At 37.3% G+C, this 26,223-nt stretch overlaps 1 protein-coding gene across 1 annotated transcript; it reads left to right on the top strand.

Moving 5' to 3' along the window:
* Window positions 1-25,627, top strand: LOC119817113 (prolactin-7D1-like). Its single transcript, XM_042055329.1, has 4 exons — window positions 1-77; window positions 19,895-20,201; window positions 24,653-24,832; window positions 25,412-25,627. The coding sequence occupies exons 1-4, from the start codon at window positions 1-3 to the stop codon at window positions 25,625-25,627; spliced, it is 780 nt and encodes a 259-aa protein (XP_041911263.1).
* Window positions 25,628-26,223: the final 596 nt, after the last annotated feature.

Genomic DNA, 26,223 nt, shown 5'->3' with positions numbered 1-26,223 from the left:
ATGAGCCACAATAGTGATGCAAGTGCCAAGATGTGCCCATTGATGCAACAGCAGCATCAGCATGAAGCGAGAACCAGGTACTTTCTGCTTGGATTGCTCCACAAAACAGAATTTTTTTTTCTGCTATTGTTAACTGGGCCAAGAACCTATCACAAGGCAGGTCCTAGGCCCTGTGAGAGAATCCAGTGCTATTGCTGTGCTAAATGGACACAATATTAAACAGTTTCCCCAGATACCTATCCTTACATGCATACATTAGTGGAGCACGCAACCCACACCACAGGAGGAACATTTTATAATAGATGGCAAGTAATATAAAGATTCACAAAGTGTTGAATACAAAAAATAAGGACATGGGAACTCCTAAACCACTAAGAGGACATCTATATTGCAACCTCTTCTCCAAATTCTCAAGTATTATAATGGAAGAGGGGTAGTGTGATGGTTTGGTTATTCTTGACTGTCAACTTGACTCCATCGTGAACTAACTAAAACCCAAACATCTGGGTGCATATGTGAGGGTTTTTTCTTTCTTTTTTGCATATTTTTTATTTAAAAATTTACTTTTCCTTTTACATGCTGACCCCAGTTCCTGCTTCCTCCCCTCCTCCCACTCCACCTCCTTCCTTCCAGTCCTCCATCCACTCTTCAGAGGGGGTGAGGTCATTCTTGGGAGTTAACATGGTTTGGTATACCAACTTAAGGCAGTACCAAGTCTTCCTCCCCTTCTCCCACCCCCACCTCCCTCCTTCCAATCCCCCATCCACTCCTCAGAGGGGTTGAAGCTTTCTTTGGGCAGAAACAAGTCACTCTAAAAAGCCAGTTCATGCACCTGGAATAGGTACTTTTTTTTTATTCTGTCTTAATACTAATCTGTTAGTTTTTACTCTTCAAAAATTTATTTTATCCTAAATTTTTTTTAATTTAAAATTTTTTTTTTATTAAAAATTTCCGCCTCCTCCCCACCTCTCAATTACCCTCCTCCCTCCTTCACTCCCCCTCCCTCTCCTGTCCAGAGAGCAGTAAGGGTTCCCTGCCCTATGGGAAGTCGAAGTTCCTCCCCCCCTCGATCCAGGTCTAGGAAGGTGAGCATCCAAACAGGCCAGGACCCCCAAAGCCAGTATGGGTAGTAGGGTCCAAATCCCATGTCATTGTCCTTGGCTTCTCAGCAGTCCTCATTGTCTGCCATGTTCAGGGAGACAGGTTTTATCTCATGCTTTTTCAGTCCCAGTCCAGCTGGGCTTGATAAGGTCCGAATGGATCAGCCCCACCATCTCAGTGGGTGGGAGCGCTCCTCGCAGTCCAGACTTCCTTGCTCATGCTTTCCTTCCGTCTGCTCCTCATTTGGACCTTGGGCACTCAGTTCGGTGCACCAATGTGTGGCTCTGTCTTTATCTCCATCCATCGCCAGATGAAGGTTCCCTCACGGTCTTTCTCATGTTCTCCCTCCTTCTGCTCCTCTTCAGGACCCTGGGAACTCAGTCTAGTTCCTGTGCGACTGCCAGGGGCCACCTCAACAGATCAAGTTACATAACAGTTACCCACATTCAGAGGGTCTAGTTTGATCTCACGCAGGTTTCCCAGCTGTCAGTCCAAAGTCTACGAGCTCCCACAAGCTCTGGTCAGCTGTCTGTGTGGCTTTGATCATCATGCTCTTGATTCCCCCTTGTTCATCTGATCCCACCTCCCTCTCCTCAACTCAACTCCAGGAGGTCAGTCCGACAGTGTTTGGCTTTGGGTCACTGCATCTGCTTCTATTAGTTACTGGATGTAGGTTCTATAATGACAATTAGGGTAGTCACTAATTTAATTCTAGGGGAAGGCCCTTTCAGAGACCCTCTCCTCTATTGCTAGTAGTCTAAGCTGGGGTCATCTTTATGGATTCCTGAGAATTTCTCTCACATCAGGTTTCTCCTTATCCCCATAATGGCTCCCTCTATCAAGATATGCCTCTTCTCTCTCTTTGACTGGATTCTCAGATTTTGGCCTGATGCTTGGTTTCGAATCTCTGAATCTGGTTCCATAAATTACTGGATTGAGGATGTAGATTCTCTGGAGCTGTGGATTTTAGCCTGGTTATCCTTTGGTTTATTTCCAATACCTCATGTAGCATCTGCAAAAATACATATCATGATAATAACAGCCCTGACAATAATCTAATGAAAATAACTTTCCATCTTATCTTGAAGGGACCCACGTAACAGTGTACATGCAGGAGAGCCAACCAAAATATACTTTACACACATTTTTATGTTAACAAGGTTAGTGATGACCTTCCCACCCCTACCTATAGTAATGTAAACTTTGTCAAATAATCCATTGCTCTTGTTCAGTTTGAATTGCTTGAAATCTTCTGTGTATTCTTAAGTACCTTGCAAATGATCCTTTTGATTTGAATTCAAACAGACAAGGTGAAACAGGGAAGGAGAGAGTTTGATAGGAACCCCCACTGATAATTGGAAAAGAGCACTATTACAAAGCTAAAAATATAAAATTTAATATTGTCAAGGGTAAAATTAACAAAGTTGCCTTGCATGAAGTTGTCAGCAAATGGCTCCAAGAAGGATTATATCAACCTCTAGGTATTTCAGAAAATCTGTTTGAAAGAATTATTTGGCTCTTAGATACTAGAGTTATAAAAGAAGGTGTCTAGGGGGACTTTTCCTTGCTAGATTATCAAAGAGAAAATGAAAAGCAAGCCTACCAGTATGAGACTTCAGCCATGCTATTTTGGGCTGAGGAGCCCCATTTGAAAACAAATCAAAAAGCAGTTCTGTCTCTGATGCCTCTCAAGTTTGGCTAAAAAAGTACTGACCATGAAATTCTGGACAGGTGAGGCCTCAAATTGATGCCATCAGGATGATGTCACCTTGGGTTGCAAGAAAGGATTTATGTTCCCCACCATCTAAAAGGATAAAACAGCATGAAAGACAAAGTATCACAAACAGAACAAAGCACGCAGAGACTCTCCAGGATGAGAAGGGGATCAGAAATGGTACTGAGTCTCAGGATTTTATCTGTGGGACTGAGATGAGTTATCTTTCTCCCTCATACTTGACCGATTGGGCTATCAAAGGGGATAACACAATCCAAACAAAAATGGTGAGCTGTTTGGTTCTCAATAGAGAATCCTTCTGATCAGTTTCTCTGGCATGCAAAAAAATTTCATTGAATCTTTGACTTAGAAGGAGTGAAGGCATTTAAAGTCAGTTGTCTTAAATATTTAAATAAAAAGTACTTTGTTTTACCGGGAGACTCTTCCTTGTCTTTCTGCCCAACAAGGATCTTTCTGATTCCTAGTTCCCTAGTAGCCTCCCACAGGTTTTCTATGACTGTTCAATAGGGAGACCCCATTGGCCATCCATGGACATAGACTATTGCCAGCATGTTGGATGCGAATGGTAGTAAATGTATGGAGTGAACAGCCTTATGTTCCCATTGACTGAAAAGGAGAGATCTTACTGGTACTGGTGTAGAAAATCCCATAATGACTCTTGACTTACACAGCTCCAGCTTGCTGGCTCCTGCTGTGCAGTTTCACTAAGGAGCAGGCTCAGTCCAAGTTAAGGCAATTCCCAAGCCAAGTAGCAAGTATAGACTCAGAGTGGCACAGCTGTAACAGCTGCAGTCATATATATATTTGGGTTAGATTTAATCCTGTGCCACAGTCAGAACCAATGTTTGTTACTGTATATCTTGCTTAAGATTTGTCGTAGGAATGTTCTATATGACATCAGGAAGGCCTTTGGTGTTTTTTGGTCAAATCAACTTGTTTGCTTAGAAATATGTTTTCCAATATGTGTATTTTCACTGTACATTACTATTCTTCTTTGTCTACTATGTAGAGTCAAACAATTTACAGTGTTTTGTGGGTATTGGCAAGACTACAAGTTAAATTGCTCCGAATGTGTAATGGCTGCTATGACATTGTCTTTGAATGCTCAGAAAATGCAATTAAATAATATGTGACCCCCTCCCCCCCATCTAAGACACAGAGAACATTTCAGAAGAGGGAAGGGAATGACGAAAGTGCCTCGAGGAAGTCAGGAATTCGGGGCCGCAGTTAATTTCTTAGGGGATGGAAGTGACGCCAGTCTCCATGGAGCAGAGGTTGTGGTGATTCACATTATCACAGTGACCCGTGTCAGGGGTTGTCCCTGTCCAAAACCATTCCAAAAATGACTAGGTGAGGTGTGCTGATAAGAGCCTCTGACACCATCTCCCGGAAAGAGTCAGAGATTTTCACGTCCTTCCCTGTTCCCCAACCCTTCCCTACAGCATGTGGCCCTGGGGATGGCGTGAGGGCTGGAGGTGAAAAGTTACCTGAAAGTAGGACTTCAGCAAGTTTCACCAGGCAGCTGCCAAGATGTGGTGGGACTCATCAGAAAAACAGCTGTCCTCAATTCAGCTGATCTAAGTTGATCGGTCTTCCCCTAAGTGCCTGCAAGTAACTTTGCTGCATTAGTGGCTAGTACTGATTTAAATCATTTCTTTTTTGAGTAGCATTGCTGTCCTAGCTACAGTCAATAGATATTTGTCTCATATGGATTAGTAAAGCCTGGTACAGCTGAGAAACTCTAATTAATGCTTTATAAAATTCTTATTTTATCTTTAACTAAAATTTTGTTGACCCTTCCTTCTCCATCCAACTCCTTCCACATTTCTGTCGAATTCACAACCTCCAGTCCTCACAGTTCGGATGCCCTCTCAAACTCATGACTTAGTTTTATTTAATTGTTATTGTTTTACACAAACTTATAAACATTTAATGACTAAATATATAAACAAACATAAAACATTTTAATTAAACAACAAAATGTATTCACAACAAAATTCTACCAGCCTTTCAAAGATCTACAACCAATATGTCTTAAATTATTTTTTTTTAAAAAAGAAACAGAAATAAAACCTCCCAAACTCCTATGAAGTCAGTATTGCTGGAAAACTAAAACCATTTACAGACACAGCAACAACAAAACAAAACTAGATGTCAGTATCTCTGGTGAATGTATATGCAAAAATCCTTAATGAAATACTTGCAAACTGAATGTAGGCACTGATCAAAAAGAACATCATCAAATTAGGTTCAGGGATAGCTCAACATGCTTAAGTCAATAAATGTAATAAAAATGGGCTTAAAGAAACAAAAATAAATGATCATCACCATGAATGTTGAGAAACTTTTGATAAAATCCAAGTTGCACTCATGATAAAAGTCCCAGGGTAAATGGGACTGGGGGAAATAAGTTTTAACATAGTAATGGATATATATGATCTACCCACTGTCAACATGATCTTAATACATTGTTTTGTAAACAAATTCCCATAATACACTATCAGATCAATGGTTCTCAAATACTGAATATGCGGGTTAATTTTTTCAACTTGACATAATCTAGAGACATCTGGGAGGAGGGAAGCTCAGGTGAGCAATTGCTTCCATCCAACCTTTGGGCACGTCTATAGGACATGTTCTTGAGTGATAACTGGTGGATGAGGACTCAGCCCACTATTGAAAGTGGCAACGCTGTGTGGATTGTCCTGAGTTGTATAGGAAAGGTAACTAAACGTTAGCCTTGAAGAAAGCAGTAAATAGCATTCCTTCACTCTCTTTGCTTTAGTTACTCCGTCGATATTTTTACTTTGAGTTTCTGCATTAGCTTCCTTGAATGCTACGAGCTAGAAGATGAAATACACTTTTTCTTCCTAAGTTGATTTTTTGGTTACAGTGTTTATCATAGTAAGATAAAGCAAATTAGGACAAGTGTCTTCTAGTCCTAGAAAAATTTAGTAATTTATTTAGAGAACTATTTTGCAATGTCTTAATTGGTCTGGGCTAGAAATGGAAATTTTAGATTGAATTACCATGAGATATTCATAACATGTATTAATCCCTGTCAAAAAAAAGTCAAAAGTAAAGAAATTGATAATTTAACTGGAATGAGGCTGCACAAGTTTATTGGCCAAATTTTTAAGAACTGAAAAAGGAATAAAAAGGTAACACTCTCTGGTTTGCAGTCTCCTCCATTGGCTTTTCTGTATTCAGTAAGTTCTGTAGATATTATCTTCAGTGATAGGACCCTACTGTCAGTTTATGCAGAGCCACTTATACCCTTAGAAATATCTTGGATTGGTTGGGAGTTCCTATGGGCTCCCTTTGGCTAAGAACTTTATTATATGTAACCTGTTCCTGGCACTAAAATCTTTATTTGATAATTATAAATTTCCAGTTTGGACTGTCTTCCCTGTTATTTGGCAATTTCACTTAAATCACCTTCATATGTGTATGTATTATGAAAAGTTTCTACAGTATTTGATTTCAATATAATTCTCCAAAAAGCTCTTAGTCTTAACTGTCCCTCTCCCATGTGTCTCTTTTCCCTCCCCTTCTCCGTTTGATCCTCCCATTCCAGCCCCTTTCCACTCTGTCCCATCCATCCATACTATTCCATTTCTTTTTCCCAGGGAGATCTATCTCTTCCTCCTGATCTCTTACTAGCTACTTAATTTATATGATTATATAGATTGTAGCTTGCTTATCAATGACTTAACTGCCACATACAATATTTGTCTTTCTAGCTCTGAGTTACTCATTCAGGATGACTTTTTTTCTACTTTCATTCTTATAACAGAAATCTCATGAGTTCATTTTTAATAGCTGAAGTCAGTCCAATGTATAAATATGCCACACTTTTATTTACTAATCCATTGAAGTACATTTAAATGTTTACTATTTGGGGCTATTATAAATAGAGTAAAAATGAACATGGTTAAGCAAGTGTCTCTCTAGGATGAAGATAGTAGGAGGAAGCATTCTTTGGGTAGATAAACATTTGACAAAAATTGTTGACAAAAATTTCCTCAAATTGAAATAATATTCATTACAAGATTTTTTAGCCTAATCTATGCAATATACTATGCAGAAACATTCAGAATTTAACGGAAGAACGTTAAGTGGAAAGCAGTACAAATGTTTGATGTTATTGAAACATTGATATCTTAGTAATAAGATATTATCTCATTTTATCATAGCCTCCTGATTTAGATGAGACAAGAACTTAATATATGAGAGTAAGTTAGCATTTTCATGAACTCATCATTCAAATGACAATTAAGGGACTAAGATATTTTTTTCATGTGTGATATTCTGACATAGTTTAAAGATTGAGATGATCACAGTAACAGCTAAGAACACTACTCAAATGAAATCATCCCTAGTCTTAAGGAACAGATCAAATTTCTGTAACAAGTTGCTATGTATATAGAGAATATTTTAAATGGTAGAACATTTCACCATTAGTCGATAATAAATCTTAAGTAATAGCTTATAAGTCTGTGAGGATTTTTTCCAATGTCTTCTAATCCTTAACCTAATTACCACAAAGACAAAGGAACAGAAGTCCAGGAAAAGTAAGAAGACTCAACTGTGGAGGTTTTATGGGTACAAGCCCCTGTCATATTTAATAGACACAATCTTAAGATTTCTTGTTCTTCCTTTTACAATCTTGCTGCTCCCTCCCCACTTCTACAATTTTCTTGAGTCTTAGGTGTAGGAGTTTTATTGAATATTTATCAGTTAAGATTGGGCAACTGATAGTCAGTTGTTCTCTGCATTTTGACCAGTTGAAGATTTCTTTGATGGTCATCATCTACTGCAGAAACATGCTTTGATGATCAGCGAAGCTACACTTATCTGTGGATGCAAGCTTAGGTTTTAGAATGCAGTTGGGAATTATACTAACTGAGGAATAGCACATTAGGAGGTTCTCCTCTATGGTCCATGACCTCACCAACCTAAGCAAGACAAGCACAGAGACAACACCGGGGGACATCTCACCATGACTGAGGGAAATACAAAGGTCTTTATAGGATGTCTGATCCTCTGTGATCAAGCCTAAACAGACATACATGTGAGGAAAAACTAAATGGACTCAGCAGCTTGTATTCATATATCTTTATGTAAATAAACATATAAGAACCATAGTCAAAGAAGGTGGGGTAATGAAGTTTGGAGGTAGTAAGGAACATTGGAAAAACTGGAGAGAAGAGACTAGAGTAGCAATTCCTTATTGTCAACTGGAAATTCTCTCACACTAGCAGGCTGGGCACCAGCAATAGATTTAGGGTCCCTGGAAAAGAAAAAGAGAAACTCTCTAGTTCTCGAACGTTATCAGAGTCACTATGTCACTGGTCACTCTCCAGTCAATGGCCCTTTTTTGCTTACTCAACTTTGCAGTTTTTAGATGTATGGAGTCATGAATATCTTTTATTGTATAAAATTAGTGAAGTTTTCACAGATTGATAGTTGGAGGTTTGCATGGCACCCTCCAATATTTGCCTTGCTCCTGACAGTGCTTCCGCATCTCCAAACATTTGGAGTCTAACTTAACTTGAGGCAGTGTTTATTCATGTCACTCCCTTCAGAGTTTAATGCCTTGATGCCTTCAAATGACTTTAAGAAGTAGGACACTATTTGTTTCTACTCATTGTCTAAGACGTAACAAAGACAGCTCACTTATTCCATTAACTTTATCTTCATTCCTGATGTGAATCAACACATGATTGCTTGTTTACTAATTCTGCAGATAAAGAACCCAGGATCTGGAAAAAAAGATGTTTTGCTATTGCTTCGAATTTCCAATTCATGACTACAACCTCAATAATTTGTACCTTTGCCTAGAGATTCAAGTGTGTTCTCTAACTCTTTTATGATCGCCTTGTGAATAGCCTTAATTTTCCTTATTGCTATGAAACTACAATGAAATGACATGAAGAATCATTTGATTTTCATGGTTCCATTAATAAGTTTGAGGAGACAAAAAGACCACATTAGGGACCTTTTACCTCACTTGAAGTTCCGTGTTGACACAAAAGAGCAATAGAATGTTAACATGATAACACGGGCTCCAGTAAGTTGATTTTGTTTACTCCCCTTGCTCTGAATAATAAATACTTTTTATTTTATGACAAACTTCAGTGTTGGTTTCAACAATTTCCTGTTCATTTCATGAAAAAAAATTTAACATGCCCATAATTTATACTCCTCAGAAGGCGAATTAAGTTGAAAGATCTATCTCTGTTAGTGACACTAATTTGAAACTAATTTTGTTATAATATAGGAGTGGAAGATGTAAGCTATATGCCTAGAAAACACTTAACCCACATTCTCAAAAGGGCTAAATATATCCAAAACACTTTCAAAGGCAACATTTAAAAACTGGTGCCATGTAATACGTATGATTGGTGTAAATTTTCAAAATAAAAGTGCTTTTCCAAAATTATCTTATGCATAATAGATACATAACTGTATGTAAAATATGCAAATATAATTACATCCGTTTATCTTCTGAAAGATTTTCATAGTGTAAGGTGATTGCAATTTGACTAGTCTCATTGGTTTCCTACTGCCTATAATATGATTTATGGTTGTTACTAATTGCTTTCTTGGAAATATTATTAAGTAAATAAAGGTACATACTAATACTTTGTGATTTTGTTGATACATTGTTTTAGTTGAAGTTAATTATCAAGGATTCATTAGACACACAGTTTCAAGCTTTGTCTATATTAGTCTTAAAGATGAAAATCGCATAGAGGAGGCCCTGGATCCTGAATATGTTACCTTCTTTGTGAGTTGAATAATTCCTTCCTCTTGACCAATCCAGTGAAGATAACATTTTGAGGACAAATCTCTGGCTTCTCTGGCTTGAAATTATTAAAGAGAGGCAACACACCCTTTTCTAAATCAGGTCTTTTTTTTTTTTTATATTGAAAAGGGTTTCTAGACATTGCTACATATTCCCAGCTAAAGAAAAATCCTTTTTGAGAATCTCTGATCCAAGAGTGTTGTTTTCTAGATTCGAGGCTGGAAAGGACAGACTCCTTAGCCCTCTCTGGTTTTGCTTCGTTGGGTTGGGTGTGAACAAACACCACTAATCTCATCTACAGCAATAATGACACTGTAGATGTCAACTGTCTATACCCAACTTGGAAGAATAATACAATGTTTAGGCTTATTTATAACATGAGTAAGAAGTGTCTTAAAGAAGCATGGTTGAAGCAGGGCAGTGTCATCTCTGGTAAGGCCTACTACAGCTTAGCTCGGGGAATCTGTTCCACTGCACTTCTGCTTTCAAGTAACTTTCCACCTTCTGTACAGTACAGCGCAGAATCTCCTAGGCTACGTTCTGCTAGAAGGCAGGGGAAGCAATGTCTGGAATTTCAGTTGCTAGTCCGTTTACTGCCCCCAGAGGTCATAAACAGCCTAATCACTGTGGCTAGTGACATAGTTATTTCTACATTGTTTAGCCTATATCCAGAGCAAGCATAGGGCTATGTGACTTTTTAGATGACCACAATCATTTCTGATCCATGAAGACCGAGGAGGATTTTAAGCATAGAAGAAAATAATCAGTAACTTTGCCTTTTATTTCAGGCAAGTAAGCTGGCACCTGTTTGGCAATGTTTAGGGAATCTTGGGTACATTGACATAAGTATTTCATTGTTTTCTATTTATTCAGCTAACCAACCCATAACAACAGACACTATTTCCAAGTGGGTTAACCCTTACCTGTCTTAGCCAATATCTATGGGCGCAGATAAGAGTTGAAATATATAGATGCAAAAACACATGCTTAGAAGGCTATTAGTAAGGACATCACATCCATTTAATTAAATAACTGCCAAGGCCTCTCTACTGGAGATCACATCCCTAGCTACAAGTTTTCAGCCTGACTGACAGTATCAAACAATGAATCCTGTCCTGGAGAGTTGAGCTTAAATTTACTAGGAAAGTAGAAAGTAGTTGTGGCTTTTTTTTGTACTAACAGCAGTTTTTCCACTATTGGATTGATGGATAAATCTTTTTTGGCTTGGTATTGATTTATATTTGACTGAGCATATCCCATATTGATACTCGACACAAGAAACAACTGTAAATGTATCTGGAGAGTACAAATGCCATTTAGCACTGTGGGAACTTGAATTTGATCCAGACTCTCTATATCGTGTAGGATGAACAAGTAGCATATTCTACATTCTAGTTATGACATTCACTGGCATCAATGCTTCTAGCAAGGAGGCTGGAGATGCATTACTGGCTGACAATTCAAACAAAAGTTTTGAAGGTAACATTAGGATTTTTCAATCATCCATTCTGGTGTTACCTGTTTCTACTATGCATGGTGTTCTTCAACTTCTCAACTTATATAATTTTACTTTCTTACATGCTTATCCAATATATAAGAAAGTGGATGCCCATTATAAATGAAACCATTGAATATGTTTGACAAGGTGTTTAGGGGTCCACTGTAGCTGCCCTATAATATAATTTTGATGGCACTAGGTCAGTGTCTAAACAATCCATAATAAAATTATAGTCTCTTATAAGAAATTTTGGAAAGTTCTCTTTGCTTGTTTAGCTTGCTTCTTACAAGGAAAAACTTTGGAAACAACTAAATATATAGGAGTTGATACCTTATTTAGTGTTTTGTAATGTATTAATTTTGGTTTCTATTCATTATCAAAGTGAACACATCTAGAATTACATATGAGAATATGATCCAAAGAGGGCCAGCCTTACTGGTTCAGCATGGTTGATTGGAAAACTTGTTTCATGGTTCTACTTTTACACTGAGAATAAGTGATGCAGAGCATAGTCAAGAGCCTCTAGAAGAATGTCCTCAAGTTGTGCAAGTGAGAGTCCAGGCACAAGTGTGTTGGAGATGCCAGGCCCAGGGGAGGTCAGCTGATGAGATAGCAGGCTTGCAGTAGAGCCGGCTCCAATCCAGGTTATGTAGACCATGGGCTTCAATATTTGGTAGAAATACTACCCTAATATTTTTGAGCTGAGATTCCAACAGAAGCCCTCAATTACAGATATGAAGCTTCAGGATATGTTAGTCATCCTGAAGGACTTCAGTCTTGCTTTTATCCTATGAATCCTGGTTAAATCTCCACTGTTTTCTTTTGGAGTGGTAATGTTACTTCTTGCCATTGAACACCAGTTTATATCTTTTTTAGATTTCTTAGGACCTCAGAGTTAAGATTGCTTCAAGATACTTCGGAATTTGAATATTGTTAGTGCTGTTAGAGTACTGAAAAAAATTTAATTTGTACTATTTTGTATCAATTTTTTTCACACAGTTTGTTTTAATCATATTTTCTCTTCCCCTAACTCCTTCCAGAATATCTCGATTTCTCTACCCACTCAACATGAATTTATTAATCTCTCACTCTAAAAAAATCATCATTAAGAACAAAAATATTTTGTTTGCGTTTTAACAGAGAAAGATTGCCTAAAGATCAGAGAGCAGAGTTAAGTCACTAGACGCTAGGGAATTGTGGCACACACCTTTAATGCCAGCACTTGGGAATAGGGAAGTGATGGCACATGCTTTTAACCCCAGCACTAGGGAGGCGGAGACAGGAGTGATATCACTGGGCAGAAAGAAGGATATAAGAAAGGAGAAGAGAGGAACTCGTTGCAGTCTGAAGTATGGAGGAGGCAGATGCAGTCTGAGCACAGGATCACCTCTTTGGTCTGAGCATTGGTAGAAGTAAAAGAACTCCCTAGTGGTGCCTGTCTGCTTCTCTGATTTATCAGCATTTACCCCTCTATCTGACTCTGGCTTTTTATTTTTAAGACCAACTAGAATTCATGCTACATAATCAAAACAAAACAAGACAAAAAAATGAAAATCAAAACAAATAAACTAAAGAAAATAAATTAGTCCAACAATGTCAAGTCAAATAAAACAAAATAAAACAAAATCCTGTTTAGTATATTTTGCTCTTACTGGCTTCTGAATGGCATGAGATCCGCCCTGGAGTTTATTTGATATATTAATTGATAAATTATAATTGATGAACTACAACTTTAGTTCCTCATGGTACTATACGTTCTTTTACCTTAGGACACTTCTGTCGGTTCATTTTGACAGCTAGATGGGAGGTATCTCGTTCTGATAAGACAGATCAGGGAAGTTGGGGGACAGGACTAATTACATATAAGCAGCTGTTTCACTTTAGATTGTCCTCTGTATTTTTTTTCCATGCTGGTTAATGATCACTCTCCTTCTTTACCAAATACATTTTTCTGTTGACATTGTCCAGAGATAAATAAAGAATGCCCACTACCAAATTTGATGCAAACCCTAAGTTTAACTTACATTTGCCACCCTGAGGTAAAAGTTAGTTATATTTACATCCTGTGTCGTGCCAGATCATCCATGCAACAGAGTTTGCTGCATTGGAAAACAGACTACATCTGCTGTGCTTGGGTTGTTTCCTCACCCCTACTCAAGTTCAATGTTTTTTTTTTTTGTTGTTGTTGTTGTTGTTTTTTGGTTTTTTTGAGACAGGGTTTCCCTGTAGTTTCTAGTGCCTGTCCTGGAACTAGCTCTTGTAGACCTGGCTGGCCTCGAACTCAGAGATCTGCCTGCCTCTGCCTCCCAAGTGCTGGGATTAAAGGCGTGCGCCACCACCGCCCGGCTCAATGTTTTTTTTTTTTTCCTTCATGTTTTTGTCTCCAGATCCATTCGCTACTGCCCACGGCATGTCAGTAATTCCATGAGTTAATATTCGCTTAGAAGATACAACTAAGTAGAAGATTCAGCAAGATACTGATAGAGTAACAAAACTACAACTTAATAATGGGTCTTTAGGATGTTCTGTGATCCTCACATACAGGCAACGCTGACCATTAGTAGCAAAACTATACTGAGTGATTCCCAACCAACCCTAAGTTCTGCTTCCACATTTGTGCCATATCCAAAATCTGTATTCTGTCTCTTTAGAGAACAATACTCTAAGCAATATACTCTTATACATGCACACAGGCACCATATTGGACTCTCTTTAAATATTTTCATATCAATTCTACCTTATCATATCACCAATCTTCTAAAATTCTTGTGGGTTTGACTATTTTCCTGATTTTTTTCTCATTCCATCTAGATTACTTTACTATTTTCCAAATGAGAGTCTGGATGAGGTTGTTTGTTTCTCTGAACCACCTAAACTTCTCCTGTAAGGCCATTAGATTCACCTGTCTGCACAGCACTTCTCTCCACTCAGGACCCTAGCCTAATATATGAAACCATCCACATTCAATAAAGCCAAATTGCATATGCCACATCAGCTTCCTTAGAATGTTCTCTAGACTGCCTTGTGACCACTGCATGTTCATTGGTCAGACCTATCTTCTATACAGAAACAGTGATAAATGAAAGTTTTCCACCCCCCCCCCCCTCCCAAGACTATCAATATTCCAAAAGTCTAAGTTAGACTTAGATTTTGTACCTTCCATCACGACTCTTCAGTTCTGGTATGCATCTATAGCACAGGAGTGATTCCACCAGGTGCGTATTTTTCTTCTCCTAGAAAAAAAAAAGGCATACCATATGATACCTGGGTCAGAACAATCACCCAATTTAGGAAATGCTAAATTATTTTCTTGTTTGTAACTCTATAGTTAAATCCACCCACTGCTATCAGTGATCCAAATGAAGTCAGGTATATTATAGATTGATTTTCTTTCACCAAACCCCAGCATTTTATAAATCAACAGGAGGCTACCATTTGCATCTCTTCCCCCATCAGTGAACGCTTGTTAAGACCTTGACCTACACAGGAACATAACACCTGACATGCTTTTAACTTTTCCAAAGAACATGGCTTTGAGGTCAGAATAATTCTTGTCTTATTATTCTTTGAGTGACCCCTTTTCTGCCTTTAATTTTTTCAGCCCATCTTGACTGCTTTACCACTTCACAAATCCAATTTACACGACATTCTCTGTCACCGAGAACCTGGGAAGTGTTTTCTCCTATAAATGTGATCTATGCTGACTCCCTGACTGGGGGAGAGATACTTTAAAGGGAAGCATCGCCGTCTCACCTTTAAATGTCTGTAACCTTTACACTTCAAAAATTTGTGAGTTTGTCAGCTGTGAGGAACTGGAAAATCAAGAATGCTTACAAAAAGGTGTTGAAAATCTTCTACACCTCAACAGTTAAACGGATGGACCTAACATCAACAACTGCCAGACCTACAATTGTTGAGGAGTTTATAACCCTTGAAATCTGTAAATAAAATAATAGCCCACAAAGTCTTCTAATACAAAATGTGTAATAGAAAATGGAGACAACCTGGCTTTCTGGTGACTTTGTCTCTAGGAATACACCGTGATTTTTTTTCCCTAATTCTTGTTTCAAAATTATGTAGCAAGAAAGACTTTATTGTGACTAACATTGATAGGGAACACAGTTAATCATGGCAGGGAAGATGAGATGGCTTGCTTCATTGCTTTTACAGTCAGTAATAAGGCTGAGATTGACAGGTTTTTTTGTTCGTTACTTCTTTTGTCCTTCAAAATTCAGTCTTTGCCACAGTGCATGGAGTGGTGATGTCCACAGTTATGGTGGATCAATGATAACCAAGTATAGAATCTCCCTTATTATCATCCCCAGAGGATTGTTTGCTAGATGACTCTTGTGCATATAAAGCTGACATTTGATATTAAGTGACACAAACGACTCTTATCAACATGACTCAAATCATGCCTCAAACTTGATGGCTTTATGCATCATTTCCTCATAAACTCATGAATGTGTCTTAAAGCAAACATATTGAGTACGTTTATATTAATTGTATTCTTTCACAATATGAATACTGTTTATAAGTCAAGTGCCTGTTTTGAGACTTGAAACAATCTCTCAATTGTGAGATCCTTTAAAATAAAATCCAAAATACAGTTTTAATTTATCACATAACCAAGGAATAATGACATTCCAAAATTGAGGAATGGGGAATATCAAGGATTACCTGCTTGGGAAAATACTGCAACCCATCAGAGCAGGCACCAGATTTGCTGTTTTGTCATGTCTGGTAGCAAATCTTATGATGGAGTCACTATCTCTAAAGAGCTTGAGTAGCCAATCTCCTCCAAACCTGTTGCCTATAACACACAGAATCTTCATTGTCTAGTTTTACCATGCCTTTAGGTTTTACTCAGTGGAGTGTATAATGGATTTTACATGTCTGATACTCTGATATCTCTATGGCAACTCTAGTGCCATCTTCATTGTCTCACACAATGGCCTTTCAAACTTCCTTACAGGGACTACAAACCTGTCCCACATTGCCTGGCTCCAGGGGATCTCAGCAACCTTGTGGTAAATGTAAAGGGTACTGTCATTCTTCTATCTTCCATTCCTGTAAAATTAGTGCCACTTGTGCAATGCTGCCAAGGTCTCAAGCAGGATGGGCTCCTTTTCACCATTTGGATCACTGATGGGCTAATAGCACAAAAGCTTAAAGTGAGAAGAAATCTTGATAGATGCCGTATACAGGATGCTAGGAGCCAGGAGGCTTCTGACAAGGGAGCCCAATAGATGGTGAGGACTCACACACTAAAGAACTTCCCATTTCCCATGTAGAACATCCACCTCTCATGATAAAGCCACACCAACCTCCAGTGGCAATTCCAACTTGAAGCTGCAGGAGAATAGATCTGTAGATAGAATCTTCCATGACAAGAATTTTCACTGCCCATAAAACCCTAAGTACCCTGTGTCACATGCCTACCACCCTTGATCAGTCCTAATCTAACAATCATAGTCTCCTTGGTGATCCTACCTCGAATAAATTGAGAGAGAATACTAGTTAAACAACTCCATATTTTCTCGATCAAAATAGGGCATTTCCTGAAAGAAACTTTATTGTAAGCAACATCATTTTATGGAAGAAACAAATGAAAGAAACAGATCATTTTATTATTTATTGTGAGGTGTTAACTTTTTGTCTTGTGGTTAGTGTTGTTTTGAAGGATTCCAATTGATGCTGAGTTCTATTAAAAAGTTCTATTGTATTTGTTGGCAGCAGGGAACACTGGGCCTTAAACAGTTTTGGTTATAATCTGTAATGGTTTCATTGGTAAGGATTGTTTAGAGATAAGATCTAATGTCCTACAGACTTGGAGAAACTTTTAGAAGAAAAGGAAAGACAGTCAAGAAGCTGAAAGAATGTACTGCACCAGGCAGGGTTGAAAAATGTACTTGGACAAACCACAGGGTTTCTAAAGAATCCCAAGGCCATGTTAGTTTGCTTCTTATGAGCTATTCAACAGTGAGTCCCTGGTGGCCATCTATGTAAAACTGGCTGTTGTTGGAGTATTGGATGGGAACTGAATCACAAACTAGAGATAATAAAGTGAGATAGTATATGTTCTGATTGCATAAGAAGAAGAAATTGAACTTGTAATGGGATGGAAGAGTAATATGAAATGTGAGGAAAGAACCCGGTGAGTACAAGTCAAGGTAATTAACAAACTAAGGCAGATGTTTTGACTAATTCTCTGCTGGTATGACTGTCACAGTAAATACGTTATAGTTTAGTTAAATAAGTTACAATTAGCTCTAATCCCAGTTCTGCACACTGAGCTAATGTTTGTAAACCTGGCTAAAAAGTCTGTGACTGGAGAGGTTCTCGGTTCCAAAAATGAAGGCTTTTGACATTGTTTGTTTAAATTAATTTAATTGCTCTACCAAAACAGCCTCCTTGACATCTGCATTTAAATATTAGACACCCTTATGTGCCTAATACGGAAAATCAAACATTTCACAACATACCTTGGATGTCGTCAAAGATTTATGTGGGTAAAACTGTTCAGTATGCCGTTGCCATGTGTTCAAATTCTACAAATCAGTGAATTATTTATGACCTCCATCCAAGATTCATTGAACATTTCAGGAGAAATGATCAATATATTTAAGAATCTGAAGGAGAATTCAGAAAGTCCATGAGATAGCTATTTACCTAGTGTCTGAAACTGCTATCAGTCTTTATGAGGAAGAGATGGCTGTGGTTACTCCTAACATAATTTGTATAATTTGTGTTTTCCTCCAAACCTAAAACTAAGATAAGCAGTGCACGTAGAACTAGAAGCCACGCTCATGGTAACGAAACTGTTTATACCCCTGAGGGGAACAAATAATGATAAATGATACGATGCTTCCTTTTCAGGCTACCTGTGTGCAGCCTCAGGAATGCTATGATAGACTATATAAAGAGATGGAGAGTTGGTCGGAGGCAGGACTCCAGTGAAGCGTCTTCCCCGAGTCAACAGCTAAGCCGTGGTGGGACTTAGCAGTGATGCCACTGACTTTGACTCAACCATGCTCCTGTAAGTAACTGTTTATTCTCCTCCTCCCAATGAGCTTAAGCAATGCATTATATTGCACAACTTGTTGGGAGAGTTTACTTCTCCGGTGTTGTACTTTTCTTACAAGGAATGAAGGACATTAATACTTAGCCAAGAAAAGTAAAGTCCAATGAATCTGAGAAATACTTTCTAATCGTTATTTTAGAAGTAAATGCAAAGTGTGTTTATGGATCTGTATTTCCCAAAGAGGAGTAATGTAGCCTGGAGTCATGTAGCAGCATCTAGAAACATTTTGCATTATTTTAGGTGACTGAAGTAAAGAATATGAATATTACTAACACTTTGTAGTAGAAATCATGATGTGTCTAAACAAGCTTGAATCGTCAGGAGAGACTAGAGAATGTAATGATCTATCTCAAAAAATCAAAATTCAGATATTGAGACATTTGATGGAACCACATGAGCCTGTGGGTTCAGTATATGGGACATGTAGAATGAAGAATGTATCATGTTCTAGCTTGAATAGAATGAATTAAATAATATTTTCTATTTGAGAACAGTGTATACAAGTTTAGGAGATGAATCTGTAAAGTTTTGAAAATTTAGTTTAAGTAAAATACCATTTTAAAAATGTAAAATTTGCTAATATTTGCACTTTTTCTTACTATTTTTAAGTAAATCATTTGCAATAGCATAAATTGGATTATATGAAATAAAACCTAAAGTTATTGGATCCTAGCACTCCTTTTAGACTGCTAAAATTCTGTAGATGATAAATTGAAAAGCAGTATGTGCACCTATTCTAAACATAAATATATGAGGTGCATAAAATTAATTGGGGGAAGCAGCATGAGTTTTTTGTATTTAATAGGAATTATCTATATAGAATTGTTTCTGTTTATCTTTGAAAATAAAAACATGGACTCAATACTTGTCATAGTTAAAACATCAAAATTGAAAGGTGGTTGTTTTATAGGTAAGGAAAGTAAATAAATGAAGATTAGTGGGGTTTTCTGGTCCATGTGCTCAAAGGCAAAACTTGTTATTTACAAATAACAGCTTCTGCTGATACTTGGCACCAAGACTTGCTTCCTTCCACATGAGATCCCAAAGTACATAGGATATGTACATAAGAAATATACACATATGACAGGATTTCAATAGTGTTGGCATTGAACCTTCTCTTTCAGGCAATATATTAAAATGAAAACCCTATGAAATATCAATTATACTTATAAGGCTTCCCTTTTTTCAAGATAGTTTGATGATATTACACAGGGTTTTCTATTCATAGGATTACTGTAAACAGCAAGTTCACAGAGAAACCAACTGCAAGCTTTGAGGAAATGTTGAATGAGTTTATTACCATGCATGAGTGAAAGTAAGCATACAAAATCCTTTTTATGACATGGTTCTCTTCCTCCTTAGGATTGAGCAACAGGCAGGCATGTGTTTATCCCTACGAAGCAGTAAGACACAGTAGAAGGTGTTGTGCTGTCCTTGTAAAAATAAAAGGTTTCTAAGGAGTGCAGGACAAGGTTTTTCAGAGAGTGACAGCTGAAAATCAACCTCCTAAAGAGAATGGTTTCCACTCACTCACAATTAATATAAGCTTTAAATGTTTGGAAATTTCGGAATCATATTTGATAGGAATCCAAAATGGTGAGAAGTCATCAAACTCTTAAACTGTATGTGTTAATTATTATTAGTTTCTCAGTTACGTTTTTACAGTGGAAGAAGTTTATTCCCTAGCACAGTTTTACAGTGCAGATCATACCAGGGAGGACGTCAGGCAGAGATATTGTCACTGTTGATAACCTCAAATGAAGAGTTCTCAGCAGAGCTTTGTTTCTGCATAGCAGGGACTTTCCCGATGCTGTTGCTGTCAAACCTCCTCCTGTGGGAGGGGATGGCCTCTGCGCCCATGAATATCAGTGACGCTGGCCTTAGTGAAGTGTCCCTCAAAGATCTGTTGGAAAATGCCATTATACTGGCTGAGAACATCAGTGATCTTGCTACAGACATGCGCCTAGAATTTGTAAGTACCTCACTAACCCCAACATTTTCTCAAAAGGAACCTCCCAGATGACGAATTCATTGCACTATAGTTTAATAGGAAACATAATGCAACCTGTTCCTAATATGCCTTTAAAATTTACAAGAAAGTCTACAGTACTTAAAGTGCAACAAGGAGAATGTTGCAGTTTCATGATATCTCAAAGACTTGTAAAAACTTTCAATAGTTTTAATTAAATTAAATAGTTTTATTTAAAACTGGAGTTGTAGCTCAGTGATTCAAAACACTCTTCCAGAGGACCCAGGTTTAATTCCTAACATCCACATGGAGGCTCACAGCTCTCTGTAAGTTCCTTAGGTCTGAGATACTCTCACACTGATACATACAGGCAGAACACCATTGCAAGAAAGAAAGGAAGGAAGGAAGGAAGGAAGGAAGGAAGGAAGGAAGGAAGGAAGGAAGGAAGGAAGGGAGGAAGGGAGGGAGGGAGGGAGGGAGGGAGGGAGGGAGGGAGGGAGGAAGGAAGGAAGGAAGGGAGGAAGGAAGGAAGGATTATTTGCCTCTATGTAACTTTTCGAAAAACACACATATAAGAATAACTTTTCCTAAATTTGCAGTCATGACCTAAAAACCTAGAAGATGTAACTGCTGAAGAACTTGGACTTGCTTATGTTATTTGCAGCAGGCCAGTATCCAAGGCATCTTCAGTTATAACACATTAAACATTATAGAGGAAAAAGGTGTATTATTGGGACCTGAATAGAATGAATAGAACTAATCTAAACTCAGAAGAGTCATGAAAGGAAATAGATATATTCTGTTCTCGAAAACCCCTCCATCTAGAAATCTTTTTTTTAAAGGTTTCCAGTGCATGAGTTTATTCAAGGGAGGACGGAGTTAGAGGTGAAAAGGGATTGTATTATCTGTGTAAAGGTCAATCAAGAAGGAGACAATTGACAAGGCTTCAATAACAGGGGTACCCAGAACATGCATCCCTACATTTGCAAGAAAATGTGTACGTGATGTTTACTCACACATTTTCTTTCATTGCTCCATTCTGTTTTAGTTCCACAACAAGTACTCTTCCGAAATATTCAATGAAATTGTAAGTATCTTGACTGACTTCTCTCTTCTCCAAAAAGCACCCATGCTAATGATTGCACTGTAACTTTCATAAGAAAGCAGCAAGAACCAATTCCAATAAAATACCTGCACAGGTCAAGGGTGAAGGAAGCCTCAGCCACTGTAAGCAGAATGAAAATGGGAGAACTTCTGGGATTATGTTTTGCAATGGATAAAATGACTGTTCAAGTTATTCTCAAATTTATGCTTTACTTTTTAATGTTTATATTTATGGAAAAATTGTAAAGATTTTAGAAAGAAAATAATTTTGATTATGTATTCAGTAATATTTAACCTTAATTAGTATCTTATTTTGAACTTCATCATTGCTTAGTATTTCCTAAAATGTTTTTTTATGTTTAATTTTGTTACAATTGATACAATTTCATTCATGATTTATGATAGTCCTTGAATGGTATAGGTGTATATATTCACTGGAAACAAAAAAATGGATAGTTTATATAATGCCTAGTTTTAAAAATGAGTTTGTACTAATACCAAACAAGAAATTAATTAATAATGATACATATTTACTATGACATGCTAAAATCACAATGAAAAATGCTGTTTAAAATGTTCCACGTTTTTACCTTTACCATATTTAGGGGTTATCTTTACATTATATAGTAAATTTTAGGACTAGTGACAGAACAATAAAATGCTAAATAGGAAAAAGGATGGGATATTAGAAACTTAGATGAAAAGTCAAATGAAGTTACTGACTTAAATGGAATATTAAGTAAAAGAGTTACTCTTTTAATTGTAGATTTCATGCAATGCTTATTTGTAAAAGTTACACATCTACTAAATATATTACTATTATGGTTGCTAGTTCATCTTTTTCAATTTTTAAGTATCAGTTAACTCTAATTTCCTCTTGAACATTTTCAGATGTTAAGTTTGCAAGGGGAGATGAAAATGAATAAAGTCTTAAAACACTGCCACACTCTTCCCATCGAATCTCCAAACACAGACGAGGACTTCAGGAAGACCTTGGTGCGTTCTTCAGCATTTCATCTAAACAGCTAAATTGCTCCCCTGACTTTGCCATGGTGTACCTTCCTATGAGCACTGCCAGGGGTGTGGTAATTAGAAAGTCAGGAATGCCAAGTGAAATAAAAACCACAGTATATACTTGATAAATTGCAAAGGAAATCAGATATTACATAATAGTGTATTAGATTGTTATAAACTGACCATTTAAAAAAATCTTAATTTTAATTAATTAATTAATTTTTTATAAAAGAAAATATTTTCATTTTAGATACCAATCCCAGTTTCCACTCCCTCCTCTCCTACCCTTCTCTCCACCTAACTCCCCACCTTACCCACATCCACTCCTCTGAGAGCGTAAGGCACATTGCTTTCGGGAAGGTCCAAGGCCTTCCCTACTACATCTAGACTGAGCAAGTTATCTGTCCAAAGAGAATAAGTTCCAAAATGCTAGTACAAGTAGTAGGGATAAATCCTGATGCCACTGCCATAGGCCCCACAGTCTGCCCCAGCCATACAACTGTCACATACATTCAGAGGGACTAGTTTGGACCTATGCTGTTCCCTCCCCTGTCCAGCTGGAGTTGGTGAGCTCCCTTTAGCTCAGGTAAACTGTTTCAGTGGGTGTACCCATGATGGTCTTGACCTCTTTATTCATATTCTCACTCCTCCCACTCTTCAACTGGACTTTGGAAGCTCAGTCCAGTGCTCTGATTCAGGCCTTTGCCTCTGTTTCCATCAGTTGTTGAACAAAAGTTCTATGTTAAGATAGTCATCAGCCGGACAAGACCAGTTCAGGCACCCTCTCTTCTATTGTTTAGGGTCTTAGCTGGGGTCACCCAAAGCCTCCCAACCAAAAAAAAAAAAGATCTTATTTTAATAATGTGTTGCCACTCAGAATTGACTTATTATTCTGTAGGAAACTTTGAACAAAACTGAGCACCTATTTTTTTTTTAAAAAAAAAAACACTGTATATGGTTAAGATATGCAAAGCCATTAGTCTTTATTATAAATTAATAATGTCTCCACATTGATATGCCTGTCATTATTGACCACTGAGCTAATTCTTCTATCCCAAATATCCTGGTTCTACATTTGCTTCTTACATTTGAATGCCAAAATCCTTGACTTTATAATTTCTTCCGTGTCTTAACCAGAAGTACTTGGACAAGGGAGTCTTATAAATACTGTCTACTGCTCCCCAACAGGAAATCATTTCCTCTGTTGTGATGAGAAGTCAAACAGTTCTGATTAAGTTTTGTTATGACTGCTTCTTTCTTACCCATGACCATAACTTACCCTCCAGTTTATTAACTTAAGCATCACTTATAATTAGTCAAGTAAAAGGAGGGTAAGGTGGGGACATGATGCTTCTGAAGACTTACTCTATTGTAGAAATGTCACAAAGTAGTTTATTGACATTGCTTCAAATCCTCCCAAATTGTAGCTTGGATAAGGAAATGAATGCTTTGAAATGTTTTGTGGAACTTGTATCATCAGCCAGCCCAGTCTTAATGAAATTGTGAACTTCATCAAATTCAAATCCTCTCTCTTATTCACACTCCCCCAGCTACCTCCACTGGTATAACTTTTCACCTGCTCCTTCCCTTCAAATACTCCCCACATTTCTGCCAGTGTCCATTGAACACTGTTCTACTCTTTGCTCTCCTTATCACTATATTAGTTAAAAGAAATTAACGTAGTTCGAATACAATCTTAACATATACTGAAGCGTTAAAATTGAACTGTTGTGTCCATGCATGCAACGAGCCCCATTGTTCTTCAGGATACTTGTTAGAGACAAGGGGAGGGAGTGTTGTAGACCAAAGAACCATATTTATTAATGCCAGATTGTCTACAAGGTACCTTTCTATTAATATCCTAAAGTTCATAATGAGCATTTTGCAAACATCCTCTCTAACTGATGTCATGAATATGATTTAAGTGATTTGCTGTTGAAACTGTTAATATCTATCTTCCTGATTCTAGTCTAGTGAGCACCTCTGCAGTTCAAGAAAGCCTTGGCGGTGGGGGGGGTCTGTCTCATGGATGAACAAAACAATCAAATATATAATGCCTTACCAGGAAGGCAGATGGTAGAATTTCAGACAGAAAACAGAACATGTTAAATAATATAGTTTATAGAAAATATTATTTAGATAAGCTGTTTCATTTTTTTAAACTACAGGTGAATATTTTGACTTTTACATTGCTACATCATTTTCCTCTCAAGAAAATCACACTTATCCATAAGAATTGCAGATGATGGGTTAGTTCCTGCTCCCTAATTAATAGTCATGTGTAACTAGTCCTATATTTCGCTTATTTTAATTATTGTTCAATAACTGTTACATAGTTTGAAGACCTTTTGAATATGATACTCCTTATACTGCGTGACTGGAAAGACCCTCTGAAACATCAAGTGACGCAACTCGGTGCTATGCCAGGAGTCCCTGATGTTATCCTATCAATGGCCAAGGCCATTGAGGACCAACACAAAATCTTTCTAGAGCACATCATGAAGATAGTACCTAAGGTGAGGAATCTTCTTGCCCTCTGATTTTCTGTTTTATGGATAATGTGATATTTGTAGTGAGTGATAAACTTTGAAACACTTAACACTGCAAGAACAAAGTTAGGCATCTAACCTTGTTTTCAGCTTCTTCATTAAAGGATAGACAAAAATACAGCAAGTCCTGGGCTGATAGGAATACCCTCAAGTACCGCATTAGATATTCTTAACATAATCAAGCTTGGCCAAAATGCTTTTTAAGTGAAAGAACGATCACAGTACTTCCATTGTCCATTGAACAGAGTTTATGCTCAGTTACAAGAGTCCTGATGTTCTATCTGTTTTATTACAATTAACTTTAAATTTAACTTTAAACAAAAAGATATATATATATATATATATATATATATATATATATTTATATGTCTTGCTTCTAGATGATAAAATAACTTATAGTGCCCTATTGTTTAACATGGAAATCCATGCCTGTAACTGAAATTTCACATTTATAGTATTTGTTTAAGTATGATTCAGCCTTCAGAAGGGCAAAGTTCAAATGAACACAAATAGTGATACTAAGTAACTGTCCTTTCTGGTCAATAGGTTAATCCTGCAATCCAAGAAAATGAAGACTCTCCAGTCTGGTCACCTCTGGGATCTTTGCAGACAACTGATGAAAGAATTCAAGTTTTTGCTCTTTATATGTTTTCGCTCTGCCTGCAACTTGACCTACAAATAGTTGAATATTATCTCCGTCTCCTGAAATGTCTGCATATAAATGGTGACATCTGCTTCTTTCAATCACGTGGTACACCTTGATGAAGCTTCTTTTAATTTTATGCCCTTTGAATGTATGCTTAAGTGTAATGTGTCTATTAATAAAAGGCACAAGATATGTCACAGCATAGCAAAAAAATTGGTGCTATCTTTTATTTATTTAGTAATAAACTTATCAATAGCAACGAGATCTCCCTATCCAAACCCAGTTCTTCAACTGGCAAAGGGAAAAATACAAAGCTTAGTTTAGAACCACACTAAACTAGTGTGGATATTGTTATTGGAATCAATGAATGAGATCATAATTAAAAGTACATTAATTCTATTACAGAATCAGAAATATTGGGGTACTTTAAGAAAGTTGGTCATGCCTCTAAATCAACTTTCATAGTAAAATGCCTGGACACAAAATTACCACGAAGCTTCACTATGACTAAGTGCTAAGAACGTTTTGAATTTAAGTGGCTACAGTACAAACATGGAATGGCTATTTCCTCATCTTACCATTTTCAAACATGTCTCACTGAATTTTGCCTCCTCAGCAACATCTTAGATATACTTCACCTATTATCTTCCCTTTGTGTCTCTGGAGTCTCATTTAGTGTAGTTTCAATTTTGTTATTCAAAGTAGTTGATAT

This window comes from Arvicola amphibius, chromosome 6, assembly GCF_903992535.2.
Source record: "Arvicola amphibius chromosome 6, mArvAmp1.2, whole genome shotgun sequence".
In the NCBI taxonomy this organism is placed as follows: domain Eukaryota; kingdom Metazoa; phylum Chordata; class Mammalia; order Rodentia; family Cricetidae; genus Arvicola; species Arvicola amphibius.
The sequence above is the reverse complement of the archived record's forward strand: the minus strand, read 5'-3'. Positions and strand labels throughout refer to the sequence as shown.